Below are 21,305 nucleotides of genomic sequence, written 5' to 3' on the forward strand. Positions count from 1 at the left end.
TGTTTTTCTGGCAAAATGTTCTGTGGTAAATAAGCAGATTGTGGCAGAAAATCAAACAAGACATCTGACTTCACCTTTGACTATGAGCCTGTGTTTCTCTAATTTGCATAAATATAGGTATGTTGTACAGAGGGAGATAAAATTCTCCATTTCTCTGATCTGCTTATTTGAAGGAAGATCTCAGAGGGAAGTACTGAAGCCACGGCATGTTTGAAGAATTAACTGCAGCACAGATAAAAAGCTTTAGAAGACCCCACAGGAGGGCTTTAATTTGAACAGTGAAATTCAGCTTAAAGAGCTTGAATTGGCTAAAAGAAGAAAAAAAATAATGTCCTGGTTTCTAAAGCCCTCTGGAAATAAGAACCTGTGGATGTGTTTATTTGCACGGGAGCCTGATGTCTCTGGCCCCGTTTTCCTCCAGCCACTGGGCAGCTCTGGCCAGTCCAACCCACTCCATGGGGCTGCTCCTTTCCTTCAGTGCAGCTGTTTCCCAGAGGTATGGAAAATTCACTTGCTAAAAACAGGGGTATTGTGCACAGGAGAGCTGCAGTGGGAAATGGGGGTGGATGCAGCAGGCTGTGTGTGCAGAGGGGACAGAGATGCCCGGGGCAGCCCCTGCTCAGGAGCAGCTCTCGTAGTAGGCGACTTTGCTCTTGATGATGTCCCGGATCCTCCCCACCCGCTCCTCCATCCCCGACAGCTGCGATATCCTGGACACCAGAGCCTTGTTGCCTTCCTGAATTTCCGACTCTAAAGCTGAGGAGAGAGGGCAGGGTTACGTGGTGGGGTTGGGCTGAGCCTCCATCTCACTCCTGCACAGCTCTGACGGGGCAGGAAAACCAACATCCTGCACTCCCTCTGCTCCCCACCTCTAAACCAGCCCCAAAACACCACTGCCATTAGTTTTGAGTGCCAAAAAATGGAAATGAGTGAGTGGAGGAAAATGGGAGCACAGTGGCACTGCAGGCAGGGCTTCCCTTCATGGTGGCACCCTTGAAAACTCAATTTCCTGGAACAGCACCACGAGCTACAGCCCAGATCCCACCCTCACTGCCCAAAGTGCATTGTCTGCCTCCTCACTCCTTTCCCTCACACCACAGCAGCCCAAGCTCTGCCCAGGGTGTGATGACATTGAATTTGTGAGAGCCTTACTTTGCATCCTGAGCACGATGCCCATGGTTTCCTGGAGCAGATCCTTTGCCTCCTGGCTGATGTTCTGCACCCTCCTGCCCTGCTCCCCCAGCGCCGGGCCCTGCCCTATCCTGCTCTGCAGCTCCGAGTACAGCTCCTTCACCCGGGAAAAAGCCTGGCCAGAAGCAAACAAACACTGCAGGTGAGATCCAGGCTGTGGGGAAGGGGCGTTTCCAGTGCTGAATCCTGTTGGGATATTAAATGGAACTGCACCAGAGCAATGTGTGACAGTTTGTGATGCACTCCAGGACTGACAGACAGCTCCTCGAGCTGCTCTGCCTCGGGCAGGAAAACCCAGGAATGAGTTCCCAGCAAAGGGCATGAGGGCTGGGAACGACTCCGGAGGAATTCAGCAGCGGGATGATGCTGAGATGTGCCAGCACAGCAGCCAGGACCTGCACAGGAAGGTCTGGGCTCGCCCGAGCAGGGCACAGCTGGCACAGCTGGCACACCCCGAGCCCGTACCTGCTGGGCAGTGCTGGCCAGCTGAGCCGCTGTCCCCGCCGTGTCCCGCGTGTCCCCAGCCCGCAGGCGGTTCTGCTCCGTGCTCTGCTGCAGCTGCGAGAGCCGCTCGGCCAGCCCGGCCAGCCCGGCCCCCACGGCCACCACGTTCCTCTCAGCTGGCCCCAGGACAGCCTCGATCTGCGGGCACAGGGGTCCCCGTGAGCAGGGAGCCACGTCCAAACCGTCCCTGTGCAGAGACAGCTCTGCTGGCTGCAGCACAGGACGAGGAACAGGGCTCAGGATGGATTTTGGGGAGCTGCTGGGCATCCCTCACCTCCTCCAGGCGCTCCTGGATGAAGCGCAGCGAGGAGCCCGAGCCCCTGAGGGCTCCCTGGGCCTCCAGCAGCCCGGTGTTGGCTCTCTGCAGGGTCCCCAGCACCTCCTCCACGCTGCCCTCCACGGCATTCGCCCGGTTCCTGGGGACAGCAGCCAGGGGTGAGCGTGGAAAAGGGCACAGAGAGGAAGTTCAGGTCACAGAGGTAAAATCAGGGAGCTTGGGAAGCAAGAGAGGATTGCTACAGGGGAGGTTGCAATCTCCCACCCCCAAAACCCACAGGTCTGCACTCCAGGTTTCCTTGTGAGAGGAACATCAGCTCCACCTCACAGCCTCAGGAGAGATTAACTAAGAAGGGAAGAGAAACCGTCCTAAAAACTAGTCAGAAACGTTGATTTCATGGTGCATGACAAGGTATCAAAGCAATAAGCACAGAGGCAGTTCCAATGAACAGTTCCCTGCTCAGGGTGGGTGACAGAGCTCTGGAGAAAGCCAGGCTCCCCTGTCTCATCACTTCCAGCAGGTTAAGCAGGTGTCAGACACTGCCAAGGAGTTTACAGATTAATCCTGCTGACCTTCTCACTGGGGTATTGCTGCAAGTCAACTTGTGACAAAGCAGATGCTCCAAATTGGCAAGGACATCCTGTAATTACTTTTTAAGGGACCATGGAATAATTCTCCCAACTTTCACCCAGAAAACAAATAGCCCATTGACTCTCCCCATGCTCTCTTGTGCAATTAGGATGTAGGTCACCAATACCAACTAATACCAGGGCAACGCTGTCACCTCCCAGACAGGCTCTCGAGATAAGAGAAAAGCCTCCACTGCTTTTGATAAAACCCTTCTTGTCCTGGTATCTATAACAGGATCTATTCTTGGGAGATTTATTCACCCTGGGTCCCCAGGGAGGTGTCTGGAGATTGCAGACTCATTATTTTAGACGCTGGATGGACACAGAAGATCCTGGCCTAAAACTTCAGATTGTGCAAGTCAGGACAGCTCGGGCAGAGCAAGATTTGAACCCAGCTGAGAACCACCAGTTCCACCCCAGCCAAGGGAGCCTCAGCTGCCAAAGGCCTTGAACCCCCACCGACCTGGCCTGCTCTGCCTCCTGCTGCAGCCTCTTGGCCCTGGCCACGTCCTCGGCCGTCTGGGCAAGGATGTCCTCCGGGCACTGCAGCGCCGTCGCCAGCCTTTGGATCTCGGCCATTCTCTTCCGGACGGCAGCAGCGTCCGTGGGGAGGCGCAGGGACAGAACTGACTCACTGATTTCCTGGATAGAGGCAGGATCCGTGTCCTTGTCTGCAGAGCCAGCACACACACGGCATCAGGGCAGGTGGGAGTGCAAACGCAAGGGAGGAGGAGGGCGGCCACCCATGCACATCTCACACACATCTCCTCATTCCAGCTGCCAGGATCCCTTCTGAATTCACCTCCTTGAATTCCATGCACTTCTCATTCACACCAGCAACACTTCCAGGAAGCAGCCGAAGTGATGCCTTGGATTTGGCAACACCATGGCTGAGCCCAGAGCAGCCAGCAGCCCTCACTGAGCAGATGAGGATGTGTTTCAAGACAAGCCTTTTCTCATTTCACAAATACAAGTTAATAAATCAGAGGCAGGCAGAGCCCAAGGGACATTATCCCAGCGATTAGCTCAGAAATATCTTCACTCATCATTAACACCAGGCAGCACGAAATGACCTGGTTTTCTTATTCAGCTAATGCTCAGGAGGCTCATTATGTTATTACAATCTCTCTGTGAACAATAAGTCATCCCATCGGTTTGTAGGACAACAAGGAGTTCTCATCTGATTAACAGCCTGCTCCAGAGGAGGGTCATCTGTCTGTCTGTCTGTCTGTCTGCATCAGTGAGCGTGGCCAGAGAACCCCTCTGCAGCATCAGGTCCCTGCTGGCTGCCAATCCCCATCCCTGCAGTGCCCAGGGAACGCCTGGACGTGGCACTCAGCGCTCCGGGCTGGTGACAAGGCAGGGATGGGGCACAGCTCGGACTCGGTGACCTTGGAGGTGTTTCCCGAGCTCAGTGTGAACACCAGGTGTGCCCATGCCCTGCAGCGCCCCAGGTACCTGCCAGGAAGCCCCGCAGGCGCTGCAGGAGCTGCCGCAGGCGCCGCACGTCGCCCTGGATCTGTGTCCTGGTCACCCCCAGCTGCTCCGCCAGCCGCCGCGTGCTGCGCTGCATCTGAGTCGCTGACAGCTCCGTGCTCTGGATCTGCACACAGCAAAGGGCTGGTGGTGCCTCTGCCGGGACCAGAGCCCACAGCCCTGCCCCAGCTCTGGCCTGGGCCACGCACGATGCTGCTCCCTGCTCTCCCCGTGCCAGAGCTTTAAAGGATTGTAAATGTTAAAGGCTGAGGGTTGGATCTGCGAAGGAAGCTCTCAAAGAGTGACAGCTCCATTTAGCTTTTAAAAACGCCTTTGAAATGGGTTTTGAATCACTTTGAAAGCTCACTTTCTCTTTGCAAGGCACAGAAAGAGGCTGCAAGAGCTTCTTGAACTCTCTCTGATTGTATCAAATGCACCAAACCTGCAGAATCTGGGAGTTTTCCACATTCCCAGCCTTTCTGCCATACTGACCCCACCCCAGGAGGGAGAGAGGTTTCCTTGTGGTGTGTCCAGTGCCCCTCAGGTGCCTTCAGCTGGGGAAGCAGGACCCACACACCCAGCAGGGAGCCTCCCACTCCAAAATCCCAGCATTTCTGAAGCTGCCCGAGGGATCAAGCCTTGGGTGGGTATCCCTCCCTGTGTCTGGGGTGAGCAGGGGGACGGGCAGTGCCCACACTCACCAGCTGTGCCGTGTCCCGGAGCCGGGCGCTCAGGCTGCTGAACTCCTTGGCCGCTTGCCCGGCTGCAGCCAGGGCCCCCCTGGCCAGCGGGAAGAGGCCGTGGCAGGGCTGGCCAGCCCCACAGACAGAGCTGTTGTCCCGAGGGCACAGCAGCCCCTGGCAGCGGGCAGGGGTGCACGGCTCCACTCGGGCCCCTCCGCACACCTGGGCGGGAGAGAACAGCTGGAGTTGGGCACAGCTCGGGAGGTGAACACAGCCCTAAGGGATGGCAGACCCTGCCCAGGGAGCTGGGAACTGCTGAGCCCACACTACAAGGGCTGTGTGGGCACGGGAGGGAGCCCAGCAGGCTGGCAGTGACACAGGTGGCACAGCCCAAAGCACTGAGATGTGCCACCATCAGAGAAGGGCAGCCAAAGCTGGATGCCCTCACCTGAGCCAGTGACACCGAATCAGCACGGCCTCACCTGCCCAAAATGGAGCAGAAACAGGAGCCAAGCCCCAGAGGCTCATGATGAGCAACAGCAATGTGTGGAGCAAACATCTCTGCAGAACGACCCATGTGCCCTGCTTGCTTTGGGGGAGAACTGGACCAGGAGCCCCCGGAGAGCAGCAGCAGCTCTGACTGTGGCATCTGGCAGAATTCCCCCAAAGCCACAGGGCAGCAGGGCCATGTGCTCAGCCAGGCCAGGCCAGGCTGCTGGCTCAGATCGTGCTGGTGCCCCCAGCAGCAGAGAGGGGAGGCTGGTGGTCTCCACAGCAACCAGAATGGATCTCCATGGCAATAACAAAGCAGTGAAGGAGAAATAAGAGAAACCTCACCCAGAAATAAAGTGGGTCTTGGAGATACAAGAAGTGACAGGAGAGAGTCCCCAGGGTATGGCTGGGAGGGGTGGGGGGCAGTGCTTTGGGATCCCCGGGCAGGGGATGCTGGGCCAATTCTACAGCCCCGTCTGTCTGGACAGGAATCTGTCCTGCCACGCCTGAGGAGAGGGGCTGCAGGATGAGCCTGCTCCTGCTGAGCTCTGCAGGACACCCCTGAACACCAGCACACCCCGTGGAGCAGTGAAAAACCCCCTTTGCATCTTCACCTGGTTGATGACAGGGGTGAGGTCGGGGGCTGAGGCCAGCTGGCCCTGCAGGGCCACCAGCTTGGCCGTGTCCCCAGCCAGGTCCCGCTCCAGCCCCGCGGCGCTCTGGCGGCTCTCCCTGGCCTGGGCCAGCAGCCCCGGGGCTCCCTGGGCCAGGCTGCTGGCACTGCTGGAGCTCTGGTAGGCAGAGCGGATGGTCTGGAAGGCTCCTGTGGGAATAAAGGGGAAAATGGCACAAATGACTCAGAAAGGCAGTTCAGCCCCTGGGGAGGCTCTGCCTCTGCCCTGCCCTGCACAGGAGAGGGTGCAGCCAGGCATTAGTCACCAAGGCATCACCAAAAACTCCTTTTAATTCCAAACACCATTCAGCCGTTCCCTCAGCGAGCTCGAGGTCTCCTGAAGGACTGAACTCAGGGCTGGGATAAAAGTCCCTTCCATGTGTGCACAGCCTCCGTGCTCTCGGTGCCTCATGGATTCAGTGACACTCTCCCAGCAGGGCTGGCCCCCTCCCACCCCTCCCTGGCAGCAGAGATTGTGCTGGTGGGGAACAGGAACACAGAATGAGCTGCCAGCCCCAAAACAACAGAGCAAATGCCCCAGAGTATGAAAGCCAGGTCATGGAGCATCACTGGGACGGGAGATCTGTTTGCTGTCCTGAGGCTGTTCAGGGTAAAAACCCCTCCTCATCCACCTGAGAAACCCCAGGCAGCCACGCTGAGATAAATTAATGACTGCAAATTAAGAGATGCTGCAGCTGCAGAGCTGTACCTGCCAGGTCCGTGCTGCGGCTGCTTTCAAACTGGGTTTTCTTGCTCTGGTACTGGGAGCTGGTGACCAACAAGCTGCTGTTGAGGGCTTGGAGCTCCCTCGATAGAGAGGCAGTGACATCCAGGAAATGAAGGTCGGGATTTATGCCTCGGACCTGCTCCCTGGGAGAGAAAAAGAACAAAATGTGAATTAGGCAGAGAGCAAAGCACCTGCAGACAGAGAGCAGGGCCAAGAGAGCCACCTGTGCTGGGGCACTGCCAGCACCTGGCAAAGGGGCACTTCAGAGCCCAGAGACAGCCCAGGACACGCCAGAGCATCGCAGGTTTGCAGAGAGAGGAGCTGGGCTGCAGACCCCCAACACAAGGGCTGTGGCCACACAGGGACCAGGAATGCTGGGTGTGCCCTGAGAGTGCCACCACACAGCCCTGAGTGCCACCACACAGCCCTGAGTGCCACCACACAGCCCTGAGAGTGTCACCATACACTACCCACGCTCCCCCTGCCTTGGGGACATTCTGCACAGGACAGGCACGCGTGGAATCGCTGCTCTGCTGCTTCCCTGTGAGCAGAGCCAGGCTTGGCAGGGGCAGAACCGAAGCAGAACCGAAGCAGAAGCCGCGGAAGGAGCTGACAGAGAAACCCCCGCAGCTCCCCGAGGAGCAGGGACGCTCACCCATCCCTCACCTGATGGCAGCGAGCGTGCTGCCCACCTGGGCCAGGCGCTGCTGAGTGCCAGGGGGGTGTCTGAGGATGCCCTGCGCCTGCTGCAGGTTCTGCAGCGCCTGTGAGAGGCGGGGGCCGGGCTGGTAGCCCCCCGTGCCCGGGGACAGCCCCGCTGTGGCGTTGGCCAGGCCGGCCTGGCGCTGGCGCAGGCGCTGCACGTCCCCGCCGTAGGTGTTGAAGCAGGGGTGGCACAGCTGGCAGCCGGGGTAGGAGCCGCAGTGGCCAGGCTGGCACTGGTCACAGCGGGGCCCGCTGACCCCGGCCCGGCACAGGCACTGGCCCGTGACCCGGTCACAGCCCGGCTCCTCCGTGCCCTGGAAGTCACAGTCACACTCTGGGATGAGAAAAGGTGGTGGTCATTAATTTTGTATCTGTATAAAAGCAGCCTCTTAATTAGCATTAATGAGGTCCCAACCCAAGCTGACATCCACCCCCTCCTGCCAGCTCCTGCAGCAGCTAGGACCAAGGTGGCACAGGCAGAGGAACGGGAAGAGCCCCCAGACCCCGGAGCTGGCCCCTGACCCTGTAGGACCAGTCCGGGGTGGCCCAGGACTCGCCCAAGGCTGCTGGGAGGGCACTGGTGGATACTGGAGATGAACTGGGATTCTGTTCCAGAGCAGAAATCTCTTGCCAAGCAGCAAGGGGACGGGGATGTGAGCACGTGGGCCAGCTGCTCCTTTTCCCAGGTAATCCATGATCTCCCCCAGGAAACACCAAAGCCGTACCTGTGCACCCTCCCCGTGCGTCCCTGTAGTGCCTGGCTGGGCACTGCTGCTGCCCCATGGCCGAGCACGTCTGTCCTGTGAAGCCATCCCTGCACGGGCACTGTCCTGTGAACTGAGAGGGGAGCACGTCAGGGACACCCAGTGCCAGACCCTTCCCTGGCAGAGCTCTCCCCCCGCTGCTCCTGACCACCACAACCAGCCCATGGACCATTTCCTCCTGCCTGTCTGTGCCCAGGGCATGCCCGAGGTGCCCGTGCCAGGCTGCAGCTCAGGCACAGGATGCAAACAGGCTCCAGGCAGCCCCAGCACCACGAGGAGGGTGTTCAGCCTTGTTTCAAAAACAAAGCAATCGCCCACGAGCAGCTGCTTTGCCATCTCAGGTCTCCTCCCCACGCTTGTTTGGAACCTATCTTAGGCTCTTAGAATTTGTCATGGTTTGGGGTTTTTACATTTAACTTTAATTTTCCCAGTTGCCTCTTAAGCCTGAAGTGGCACACATGCTTTTCATTGACAAATGAGCATAATTAACTTCCCTCGCCTGTATGAAGATGTCTTATTAGGACTTCCTTGATAAATATCAAGCTTGTTAAAGTGACTTAATCTTGCCTCAATAATTACCACCTTCTTTCATTTTCCTGAATAATCTGTCGTGGTGTTTTCTAAGAATTAGGAGAAGGAAAATAGGAGTGGGATGCGCTGAGGAGCACACGGCTGTTTTGTGAAGGTTCCTGTGGATGGGACAGGACAAAGCAGCCACCCTGCAGGAGGGTTTGAGGCTCTGACAGGTCCCCAGTGAGGGCACACAGAGCCATGGCCGTGCCACCCCGGCACAAACCCTGAGAGTCCCTCATGGCAGAAATGTGGAATTGGGAAGGGAGAGAACAGAGCAAGCACAGGGGAAAAAGGAGAGGGGAAAAGCAAGGCTGGTGCAGGAACAGGAGGCTGCCCGGGCGGGCTGGGGGTACCTGGTTGCAGTGGGGGCTGTGGGAGCCGCGGGGGTGGCAGGCACAGGGCTGGCAGCCCTGCCCGCTGGCCAGCCCCCAGTGCCCGGCCGCGCACTGCCCGCAGTCGCTGCCCACCACGTTGGGCAGGCAGAAGCAGCTGCCGGTGTCACCGTCACAGGACACCGCGTCCTGCCGCGTCCCCAGGGCATTGCAGGTGCATCCTGCAACAGGGAGGGGCTGGCTGTGGCAGGAGCAGCCTCTGGAGGAGCCGCAGCCCCCCAGAGAGGGGCTCTGTCCCTGTCCCTTCCCACCCGAGCTCAGGAGATGAGCACCTCGCTCCCACAGCCCCCCCAAATGCTGCAGCAGGAATTGGAGCCCGAGGGGCTTCAGCATCCCCCAGCCCAGGGGTCACAGCAGTGCCCTGACCTGTGCCCTGCTCTGCGTGGCATCACCTCCTGAGCGCTGGGGTCACCCCCCAAACCCCACTGCCCTGTGCTTTTTGCTAAACTTACACCTGGAACCACCCCCAGACTGAACAAGGAGCTTTTATAAACCTTTACGAACCGGGCTCTTGGCTTGAAAACCCCAAGGCAAAGCTGGGCAGGAGCGGGGTCCCTTTCAGAGGGGGCACCCCGGGGGCAGGGGGGTGTCCTGGGGGTACTCACTGCGGCACCCAGCGGGGTTGGCAGCGGCCAGCTGGGCAAAGCCCGGCTTGCAGAGGTGGCAGCGCTCCCCCTGCACGTTGTCCTTGCACACACAGCGCCCGGTGCCTGGGTCGCAGGCAGAGCCGGGCACGGTGCCATCCGGGTCACACTCGCACGCTGCAAACGGGCAGGAGATGTCCCAGGTGAGGGGGCAGGTCCTGGGGAAGGTGCTGGGGGGTTTTGGGGTGTCACTCACGCAGACAGGCCTCGGGGTGGCTCAGCTCCCGCCGCGGGTTACGGAAATAGTTGGTTTTGCAGCGCTCGCAGTTGTTGCCCTCGGTGTTGTGCTGGCAGTGGTCACACACGCCCCCGCTGGCCCCGCCGCTGGCCTGGTACAGCTCGGGGTCAAAGTGGCACGAGGACGAGTGACCATTGCAGTCGCATCCTAAAAAACCCCAGAAAACGTCTCAGCTGGAGCTGGCACCGTGCAAACCCTCCAGCAGCAGCAGCAGGGGCACTAGAGGGTGCCCAAGGCTCCCGTGTGACACAGTGACACGGTGACAGCCCCACAGTGGCACCGGGGGCTGGCACTGCTGCAGCCCGTGAGAGGCAGAGGTGCCGAGGCACCGTGCCACCAGCCAGCCCCACAGAGTCCCAGGGAAGGGGCTCGGAGCGCCGGGCCGGGCAGGATTTGGGGCGGGGGCAGCACTGGCCGTACGCTGGCACTCGTGGGGGTCGCTGTCCTCGGCGGGTGCCCAGGGCCGGGCGTTGAACAGGGCAGCACAGCGCTCACAGTGCGGCCCGGCCGTGTTGTGCTGGCACACGCAGTGCCCGGGGACCTGCTGTGTGACACCAACACCGTGTCACCCACCCTGGGGACAGCACCCAGGACAGAGCCTCCCCCTCCCACTGCCTCTCCAGTTAGTGCCCATCAAAGAGCCTCCCACAGCCCCTTCCTGGTCACTGTGGCCAAGTGTCCCCAGGGGCACCCCAGGCAGGCAGTGGAGCCATCCCAGCAGTGCCCAGACCCCTGGCATCCCGGTGCTCCCCATGCCCCTTGCAGAGCCCTCCCAGTGCTGCCCAGCTCCCTGGTCTCACCGTGCTGTGCTGGTTCCCTGCAGGGCTGCAGTGCTCGGCGTGCCCGTGGCAGAAGCAGCTCCCCAGCACCTGCATCTCCGTCACGGCGTAGAAGGTGCTGGGCGCGTGGTAGCCCTGGCGAGGGATGTGGGGCAGCTCCGTGAAGTTGATGCGCAGGTTGGTGAAGGGTCCCAGCCCTGTTGGGGACAGGGGATGGGTGTGAGGGGCAGCAGGGGCCCAGCAGAAGCTCCTTGCAATTGGTGGGGAGGGTTTGGAGCAAGGGAAGGAGGAATTGGCACAAAGAGCAGCAAAGACCAAAGGCTGCTCCTTGAGAGCCCAGATGTGCAGCTGAGGGTCCCCCAGGGGTTACCCCAACTCAGCTCTCCCCATCCCTGCACAAGGAGCCTCATTCCCCTCTCCCCGCTCAGCTCTGGACGAGCCCCATCGCTTACTCTCTATGGCTTGGCTGAGAGAGGAGCTGATTGTAGATCCCAGGTCTTGGACACTGAATTTCACCTTAGAGAGGAAAAAAACGCAGGTTAAAAAGCAGGGAACTCGAGCTGCTCTCTGCTCCTGCTCTGGGCACCTTGTGCTCTGGACTTGGCTCTGTCACTAAACACAGGGACAGCCTTTAGAGCTGCAGAGGATTTTACAGGAAGTCCAACACAACAGCTCACCCATCACAGAGCAGCAGAGGTTTTCCTGCCAGAGGAGCAGGAACCTTCCCAAGGACTGCCCTCAGCAGTGCTGGGTGCCACGGGCCCCATCCCTCACCAGGTGTACCAGGCTTCCAACCTCCCCCATCCCTCACCAGGTGTTCAAAGCTTCCAACCTCCCCCATCCCTCACCAGGTGTTCAAAGCTTCCAACCTCCCCCATCCCTCACCAGGTGTTCAAAGCTTCCAACCTCCATCCCTCACCAGATGTGTGAGGTTTCCACCCACCCCAACCCCAAGACCACAGTGGGGTCCCTACCACAAACCCCCAGTCCCTACCGTGCCCCCGTGCACGGGGTGCCCCTGCAGCTCCTGGCACCGGGGGTCCTGCCAGCCCTCGGGGGGCCCGCGGGGCACACGGGGGAAGGCAGTGGCACAGTCTGAGGCCAGGTACTGCAGCACCTGCCACGTCCTGCCAGCGTCCACGGAGCGCTCGATCAGCATCGCTGCGGGCGGTGACTGCGGGACAGACAGACACACAGACAGACACACGGGCTGGCACCACAGCTGGCACCACAGCTGGCACCTCACGGGCAGAGGAGCTGCTCACAGACACCAACCCTGAAGTGCAGCACGACGCTGTCCAGCTGGAACATCTGCTCCAGGTCCAGCTGCAGGGACACGCGCTCCACACCTGCGGGCACAGACGGGCACCGTCACAGGGACACACTGGGGACGTGGGGACAGTAATAACCAGTCAGGCCAGTCATTTCCTCGTTCCTCCCCATTTACAGAGCCCAGCACCATTCCCTCTTCCCCTCGGGCACGTCCCTGGCAGCAGTTAGTGCCCCTCACCGTTCTGGGACTGCCACCAGCGTGCGCGGCCGGCCGAGGACAGCACGTTCTCCACGCGGTGCCCGTTGTAGCTGTGGGGCAGCCTCGAGTCACACCTGCAGCATTTCATGCTCCACTGCAAAAGAGAGGACAGCGGGAGTGACCATCCCAGCATCCCAGAGGGAAAGGGCTCAGGGAGGAGCAGGAAGGGCGGGGTGGATGCTGTAAGGACCAAGGAGAATCAGCACAGCTCAGTTAGAGAGAGATGAAGGACCACGATCAGCCAACACACAGGCCTCAAGTGCTCCCTTCCACACCTTGGTAAAAACCACAACTCAAGGTTTTATGGACTAAAAACTAAACCAAAGATGCTTTTGACTAATGCAGATTTTTGGCAAACCATCAAAATCGCGGTTTTTAAAGCAACCCTCTGGTTTCCACAACACCAACACTCGATAGAAAAGCCCTTTGCAGCTTTTCAGGACTGGTTTGCCCTTTCCACAGAGCCCAGGGCTGTCTGGTGGACAGAAGGGCTTTTCTCTCCTATCCAAGGCTCCGGGCGATGCTCGGCCCCCAGGGCTCTCCCCGGGGAGCAGAGCAGGAGCGAGCAGTGGGTGAGAAGCCAGGGGGTGGAAGTCGAGTGGCTCAAAGTTCAGCCCTTCACTTGTGCAAGTAATCCAAGGAGTAAACAGAGATTTAGCACGGGGAATGTGGGGTCGGGAGAAAAGGGTCCCCGGGGAGCAAACAAATACCCAAAATGTCGCTAACCAGGCAACGCTCCCTGCAGGCACCAGCGGCCACCACCGCGGGGCTCCTGAGCCGGCTCAGGAACGGGCAGAGAGCAGGGAAGGGATTGAGCAAGAGCCGGGAGCGGGGAAGGGCTGGACAGCAGCCAAGGGGAGAGGCAGCACGGGGTGGGCGAGCAGGTTGGGCGAGGACCACCAGGAAACTGGGATGGAGACAGCCAAGGTGGGACCAAGGTGGGGAAGGGCAGGGCCCGGGAGGATGGGGAATCTGGGGAGATGGTGGTGGGGAATTTGGGGAGATGGTGCCAGAGCCCACAGCAGCATCCCGGGGGGATACAGGGAGGCCCCGACTGGAGCAAACACCAGGGACTGCAGAGGCCACTGGGAGGGGAAAGATGCTGCTCAGGTATGAAATGAAGGGCTCAGCACCTCCAGCCTGTGGAAAACAGGTTATCCAGAGAAACTGTGGCTGCCCCATCCCTGGAAGCATCCAAGGCCAGGCTGGATGGGATGGTGGAAGGTGTCCCATCACAGGGCACTGGAACTGCATCCTCTCCTCCAACCCAAACCTTGTGGGAATCTGAGCTGTCAGTGGCCTGAGCAGCAGAGGAGCCTCCCAAATGGAGCAGTGGGACACGTCTGTCACACTGACACATCCCAGAGCCTCAGGGATTAGGGAGGATGAGCAGGGTTTGCCAGAGATGGCAGGAGCCGGCCCTGGTGGCTCAGAAAGGTCACCCTGGGGACAGTGGGTCTGGGGGACAGGAGGGGACAGGGCCTGGCAGGGGCACAGCTGGCAGGGGGAGGGCAATGAGATGCCCTGGCAGGGGCTGCAGTGACACCAGAGGCACGGGCAGGTTGTGTCCCCAGTGGGGAATCAGCTTTCAGTGACACAGGGGTGACAAGTGACAAGCAGCACTTCACAGCCACCCCCGAGCTAAAACCATCCACGGGCTGCTTGAAACAGAGGAGCCAAATCCATCCCAATGCCAGACCAGGGCTGTGCTCAGGGGGCAGCAGGAGGTGGCAGCCACTGGGCCACGGTGACACCACAATTTCTGGTTTCCCCTTTAAAAATTAATTTCTGGTTTACAAAAATTAGTCTGTGCTTTCATTCCTAACACAGCCCAGACCTGAGTCTGCTCTGTCCCCGGCCTGGGAACCCTTCCCCAGCTGGGTGCACATTGAGATCCTCCCTTGTAACCCATCTGTTTCCAGATTTTCCACAATCTTTATGTTCTCTGTCTATAAATACCCCAGCACAAGAGTTGGCAAACTACAATATGTATAACAATATCACAAAGTAAGCAAACATAGCACTGAAAATATGTAATCATGCAATTTCTCTACCAGTGAGAATCACAAATAACTTAATCAGGTCCAGGCAGAACTCATTTCAGATAATGGCCACGAGCAGCAAATTGTCAGGGAGCTGCAGGAATTATCCACAGAAATAATCTACTGAACAATTGCCAGCGGTGATTTAACTTCCCACCAGTTCTGACTGTGCTTAGCAAAGGAGAAAGGAAAGTTTTCTGCGAGGGGAAAGGTTAATCTCGGCTAAATTATTCATTAGCAATGACTCGTGCATACTTATGAGATCATTCACCCAGCCAGGGACAGCAGCCACAGGGCAGCTGCAGCCACACTTCCAGAGTGGTGCTAAGGCAAAATGAAACTTCAACTGTGTGAGACAAACCCAGGGCTGGCTGGGTGCAAAAATCACCTTTTTTCTTTTTCCTTTTTGTCAGTTTTTAAATTAAGATTAAAATTAACACTGGAAGCCAAATTCATTTCACGTCCTCAGAGTAAATTGTGAAACCCCTGTATTGCACAACAGCAGGATTTGCTCTTACCAGCTGTGACTATGTGTCTCAAAGTTCCTTGGGACAGAGGGAATAACCAAAAATGACAGCCCAAAATGAGGAGAGATTTACCAGCACGTACCTTTTTCCAGCTCTTTTCCATTTATGGTTTTTTTTTAACCAGGCTCAGTGGATCCCTGGGAGCTGGGCCAGGAGCACACAGGGCTGCAGCACTCACAGATAAATGGCAATTACACGATAAATGGTAATTATGTGATACATGGCAAGCAATTACGTGATAAATGGCAAGGAAGGTTTTGGGATCTATTCTGGGTCAGCCACCCCGGGGGCAGCGCTGGCTCCCTGCATGTCCTCCCCTCCCTGCCAGGCACAGAATTGTACCTGGGGGCTGCCAGGGCCATTTTAGGAAGGTAAAAGAGCTTGTGGGTCTGCAAGGAAATCACTTCTCACCCTCTGTGCCTCCAAGCTACTCCAGAGTCACCCAAAAAATGGGTTATGGAGGTTCTGGGATGAAGGGAAATTCATTCCAGACTTTTGAAAGATAATTCACAAGACAGTTGTGTGAGAGGGAAAACTACTGTGCTCGGAATAAATAGAGTCGTGTCTCAGAAATAAATGGAAGGGGGGAAAGTCCACAAAGAATAACTTGAAAATGCCCGAGCGTGACAGCTCTGCAGGGCTGTGCTGCTCCCCCCTCCTGCCCTGGCCCTGTGACCCAGCTCCTGAGCAGCCTCCCTGCTCGTGCAGGGCAGCAGATCTCACACCATTTTAACCTGATGGCCCCTGACCAAAGTTATTTCAGGAGCTCCTGCTGCCATTTTAACATGAGCAGAGAGGCCTTGAAATAAAAAACCTCCTGGCACAGGAGCTCAGCCCAAAATAAACGGCACTAATTCATCAGCAGAGAGGGAAGCTGAGCCCTGGAGCAGAGACCTCGGGGGTCCCAGCCCGTGGCAGGGACACAGCACTGTGTCTGTCAGGCTGCTGGCACTCAGCCTCCCACCAGGCAGCTCTTACACAACCAATATTCCATGGGGACAGCAATCACCATCCCGATTTTATCTGGGAACAATCCGAAATTTATACACACGCTGGGATTTAGGGTTATTAAACCATGGGTGGGCAGCAGCTCTAAGTTACCTGGGGGACAAAGGCCAAGGCAAAGCCAGGTTATGTAATTCCCTGTTCCAACCCATTTTTCAGGACAATTCTCTACTCCAGCACTGTTATCTGCAGGTCATGGCTGTGCCAGGCTCCTGGAGCAAGGCTTGTCCTGCTGGGAAGAAATCCATACATTTGCCATGGGAAAAGCAGCAGAAGTTCCCATGGCTCTGTCACCGAGGTTAAACTTCCGAGTGAGGAACTGGTGTTCACTAAACAGGACTGGGACTCAGTTTTGGACCACGGATCTACCACAGAATCAGGGGGTTGAAAGGGAGCCACGGGATCAGTGAGTCCCACAAAACACACCCCAAAATCCCAGCCTGGCCTGAGGTTCCCTTTGCCATGACACCAATGTCACTTCCTTGCCTGGCTGGTTGGAAATGACACTGAAAATTATCTCCAAGGTTATGCTGAAAACACAGAGAGAGCTCTGCCCCCCAGCTTGGCTTTACCCCAGACTCAGAGGGGCAGCAGAGATGGGGTAAAGACACGAGCTGGACAAACACCCCAGGGATGAGGCTCAAGGAAATGAAGTTCCTTTCCCTTGCTTAAAAGCAAGCACGTGGGTGCTGTTTTCCTCACCCCATCTGTTCTCACATCAGCAAAACTTCATCTAAAATCTGCCAGGATGATTTGACAGGCTGCAAACCCCAAACTGCACCAGCTTATCCCACACTCCACACGGGTCCTGCTGCCTCTGCAGCTCGGCTCCCAGGCAGTGACGAGATGTCTCCCAGCATGTGTCAGTCTGCAGCCGTGGGGCCAAAAAAATGACATACAGGAAAGGGAGGAGGGAAAAAATAATGAGAAAAAGGCTTTTTGTTTGGCAGGTAGGGGCACATCCCTGCAGCAAAGAGCAGGGCGTGCCTGATGAGATAAGCACTGAGCAGCAGCCTGTGGTTGCTGCATTACCTTCAGCCCATCAGGAACACAAATTATTCAGTGCAAACCCCTGACTTGATGAAGAAAAAGCCCATCTAGAAGCCATGCTTTGGTCCCATGCAGCCCCAGCTGTTTCGTGATTCTGGGCATGCATTGTCCCTGTAAACCTTGCTGTGGAACAAGGTGAGCAGGGCAGCACAGCTTCCCCTGCTCCAGCGTGTGGGGTGGGCTCCGAGCTCCCTGAGTGACTCAGCCAGGTGGCCCAGCAGATGTGAGCACTAGCCAGGCTCCAGACCTGTCTGGCACTTCCCTCCTGGCAGACATTGGCCGGTATTTTTGGAAGCAGCCAAAGAGGAGTCGGTGCTGAGGCTCCGGAGATGCTGCAGCCCTGCCAGGCAGCTGCCAGCATCCATCAGCAGCAGGGACCCTGTGCTGTGCCAGGGGCTCACATCTCCCTCCTGGCTCCCACCGGCTTCCCTGGCAGCTCTCCTCTCAGTCCCCTGTGGATGATCTCATGTCACCCTGACACCAGAGCTGACAAAGTGACCGCCCACCCTCCACATCCACCGAGTGCCCACAAAGATCCGCTGGCAGAAGGCAGAAAATCCTCTGCAAACAACATTTTAAATATCAAAAGCGTCCCAGGGCTGGAGGGTGAGGAGTCCCAGTCACACCCCCCAACCTGCTCCAGGACCACCAGCTCAGGGACACAGCTCTGCTCCTGTCCTGCCTCCTCTCCTGCTCCCACAGGATCTCGCAGGGATGCTCGAGGTGTCTGTGAAAGCCACCCCTGGCTGGAGGCACCAGTGGGAGCTGCTCTGCTCCTCAGTGCTGTGCATACATTTACACTGACATATGTAACATACGTATTTACATATGTAACATACACATTTACATATATAATATACATATTTACATATATAATATACATATTTACATCGATTATGTTCTACAGTTAAAGGAGAGAAGTGTTGACTGGCTTGAATCACACCTCAGTCCATCACAGTCTTTCACACCGAGCCTTCCCTCAGCACCTCCCAGGCTCCAAGCCCAACCTCGCTTATTTTCCTGTTTTATTTTCAGTTTCCCTCCCCAGCACGGAGTGGTTTCCAGCCTGGACCATTGGCCTGCCTGCTCCCACTCCCATCCCCGCCCTGCTCACTGCCCTGTGCTATAAATGGCAGAGCTGAGTGTCCTTTTCGGATTTCACCGGGCTGAGCCCCCGGGCAGGGATGGAGCAATCAGGAGTGTAAAGTATAAAGGTTAGAGGGATCTGCAGCTGGGGCAGACAATGGAGCAGAGGCTGAAGTTGATGAGTGACCACCAGAGTTGCAAAAGAGGGCCCTGGGGCCAGCAGGGCACTGCACAGTGACAGCAACCCCTCATCTCATGCCCTCTGCTGAGCTTGCAAAACCACCTCCAGATTTGTACCTATTTGGCAATCGAACAAGAGCAAGGCTTGTAACCAAAAAAGGATCCTAAGAGTCTATAAATTAAACTTGCTTGCTTTTTATAGGATGGGAATAGAGAAATCGAGTTCAGTTTTGCTTAAATTAGGGAAGTAGAGAAAGGGAGGGAAAAATTAGGAAATGCTGAACCCGTGGGGATTTCTCCCAAGTTGAGAGTTGCTATAATCAAACCTCCATCAGCAATTACAGCTGCAGAACAGAAATCGGGGGATTTGCCATCAGTAACTCTGAATCTCTCATTTCAATAAAGGAGCAAAATGTGAAGAAGCAAAGGCCCCATTCCCAGAGCTGGAACTGGAGAATCCAACTCAGTGTAATGTTAATTATGTTAATGATCTATGTCCTTTAACCCCGGTACTTGTAAGGCAAGGGATGAGGGATATGAAAACCGAGTAGTTTGGGGATTTGTAGCCTGGAAGGGAGCACTGCAGCCCTGCTCCCTGCCTTCCTCCAGGAACCCTCACTCCCCCACTGCCCCCAGCAGGTCATTCCTGCTGCAGGGGTAGCACAGCCAGGCTCCACTTCAAAGATTGCAAATGATGCAGAGGATCACAGTGATGCCCTCTGAAGGAGCTCCCAGGGTCAGCAAAGGGGGTCACCATTCCAGCCCATTCCAGCTGCTGTGGGGATGAGCAGCTTAATCAGGGTTTTGTCCACACTCACTTCCCAAGCACAAGCCCCCCATGCCTCATTTTCAAATAAAAGCCACTGCCAAAATCATTGTTAAATGAAGATTTCAGAGGCACATTTATGAGCACATTTTTCCTCATCTATAAGCAGAAATTTGGAAGCAAAAACTAATTAAGCCACAGGAAATAGTTTATTTGTGTGGTGAGCACAAATCCTGACCCCTAAGAGCAGCAGAAGAGCTCCAGAAAAAGGGAGTGGAGGAAATGCCTGACTGTGACTGTCAGCCTAGAAAAGGACCTGAGGGGGGAGAGATGCTGCAGCCAGCCCAGCATCCAGGATTTGGTGCTCACACCCCTCTGGGCAGGGAGCTGCCCCCTCCCTGAGCTCAGGGATGAGTGGAAATCTCTCCAGCCCAGCCAGAACACCACTGGCTCCACAACAAATGCACTCACAGCCACATCTTGGCCTTCAGTGTGCATGCAGGGCAATTAAAAGCAGAAGGCTGAGTCACTGCTTCAGAAAACACTGCCCCACTGGACAGCTGCCACCTCCTTCCCTCTGGAGCATCTCTCCCTTCCTGCCTGTCCTGCACTGAACCCTCGGGCTCTTCCCAAGGCACTTTTGGGGTTAAGAGCAGCCCCAGAAGGGCTGCAGGAAGTTCTCTCACCAGGGACACACCACCCCTGCAGCTCTCAGCTCTGTGCCCAGGCAGATTTACCCTCAAACTCTCCCTCTGCCTCCGTGGCAGCTCTGGGAATCTGCAGCTGGATGAAGCCTTGTCCCCCAGCAGGATCTCCTGCCCCCACACAAGATTGAAAACAGTTGTTCACTTCAGCAGCTTTTCCAAGTCTTTGTGAAAGACCTGAAATGTTCCCGTTTATGACAAGTAAAATACGAGTTTAGTTTATAACTAAAATGTCCAGGGACAGGAGGGTTTGGGATGTTTCACACACAGTGCTCATGCCAGAACTCGGCTGCCTGTGCCCTGTCCCTGCCTTCACACTCAGCTCCTCTCCCATGAGGACAGAGAAGGGCTCCAGGGGACACTGCAGGGACAAATCCCAGCACCCCAGAATGATTTGGGTTGGAAAGAACCTTAAAGCTCATCCCATTCCACCCCTGCCACGGGGCAGGGACAGCCCCCCCAGCCTGGACACATCACAGAGGAGAGGATGGGATGGATGAAGGCACTCCCATCCCTCGGGGAGGTTTGGGGTGCAGGGTGAGCAGGGCTGTACCTGTCCATGGGGTGTGCAGTACGTCTCGGGCTTGCTGAGGCCGCAGGTGGAGGAGGCTCTCAGGTGAGGGGCTCGTCCCAGCAGCAGGTCCCCGGGGGCAGGGTAGCAGGCTCCCTGGGAACAGGCTCCCTGTGCTCCCAGGAGCTGTGGGGCAGCTGGAACGGCAGGAAAAGGGATCAGGGCTGGTGCCAGACACCAAGCACCCCCCAGAACAGGGAGCTCTTTGCTGCACCAAACCAACCACGAGACCATGCTTGGGCAACCTCCCCAGCTGCTGCCCATGCCAGCAAAGATGGGTGCTTCACCCCTGAGGTACCTTTCTGTTTTAATAGCAGTGCTTTGTACTGAGAGTTACTTCCAAAGCACTTCCTTGCCCTGGCCCCAGGTTTTGGGCTGCAAGGATGCTCTGTGTCTTCCCATCAAAGTGACCAGCCCTGGTTGGTGTCCCCTGTCCCCAGAGCCAGCCCTGGTTGGTGTCCCCTGTCCCCAGAGCAGCAGCCTCCTGCCAGCCCCCAGCACTGCAATCCAAGCTCCCAGCAGCAGCGTTGCTGTTCAGCCAGCTGTGCTCTGTTCTTACCCAGCAGGACAAGCACTGCCCACGGCCACAGCTGGCACAGAGGCTCCATTCGCCCACGGACACGCCTGGGGAAGTTTGCAGAGACTGAAAAGAGCAGAAAATGTCGGTTCAAAAGCTCAGCCCAGGTCCTCCTCCCTTCTCATTTTATAGGGAGATACTTTTAATTAATCTACACAGAATAGCATGGGGGTGGGGGAATCAAGAATAATGAAGAGGAAAATCAGATGCTCGAACTGAATTCGCCTGCAATGCAACGAGCCCCTGTCCCAGCCCGCGATCGCTGGTGCCGGGCAGGAATGCGGGGCTGGAAGGGAGGGGATGGAGCGAGCACACACAGCCCGTACAGCCCCCACCACCCTGCCCTGCGCTCCCAGAGTCAATCCCACATCCAAACTCATCCCAGGAAAAGGAGAAATCCATAAAAACCTCCCGTGAGCGTCCCTGCAGGGAAAGGAGCCCCGTGGGACAGCCCAGAGGAGGAAACGCTGCCAGCACACACCCGCAGCATTCCCAAACCTCACCTGCCCTGCGGGAGCA

At 57.0% G+C, this 21,305-nt stretch overlaps 1 protein-coding gene across 1 annotated transcript; it reads right to left on the reverse strand.

Moving 5' to 3' along the window:
* Positions 1-75: 75 nt before the first annotated feature.
* LAMB3 (laminin subunit beta 3) lies at positions 76-20,841 on the reverse strand. The gene is made up of 22 exons (XM_088180212.1): positions 20,769-20,841; positions 20,192-20,346; positions 12,258-12,372; positions 12,023-12,096; positions 11,742-11,921; positions 11,200-11,263; positions 10,769-10,944; positions 10,389-10,512; positions 9,927-10,115; positions 9,692-9,847; positions 9,048-9,247; positions 8,083-8,194; positions 7,319-7,691; positions 6,635-6,795; positions 5,867-6,075; positions 4,779-4,982; positions 4,060-4,204; positions 3,065-3,272; positions 1,970-2,111; positions 1,657-1,833; positions 1,153-1,306; positions 76-756 (listed from the first exon to the last, which is right to left on the reverse strand). Exons 1-22 carry the CDS (start codon positions 20,815-20,817, stop codon positions 620-622), a joined length of 3,504 nt encoding a protein of 1,167 aa, XP_088036338.1. The 5' UTR covers positions 20,818-20,841; the 3' UTR covers positions 76-619.
* Between the last annotated feature and the right edge of the window lie 464 nt (positions 20,842-21,305).

The sequence above is a fragment of the Sturnus vulgaris genome, chromosome 29 (genome assembly GCF_052056855.1).
Source record: "Sturnus vulgaris isolate bStuVul1 chromosome 29, bStuVul1.hap1, whole genome shotgun sequence".
NCBI classification, from domain to species: Eukaryota; Metazoa; Chordata; class Aves; order Passeriformes; family Sturnidae; genus Sturnus; species Sturnus vulgaris.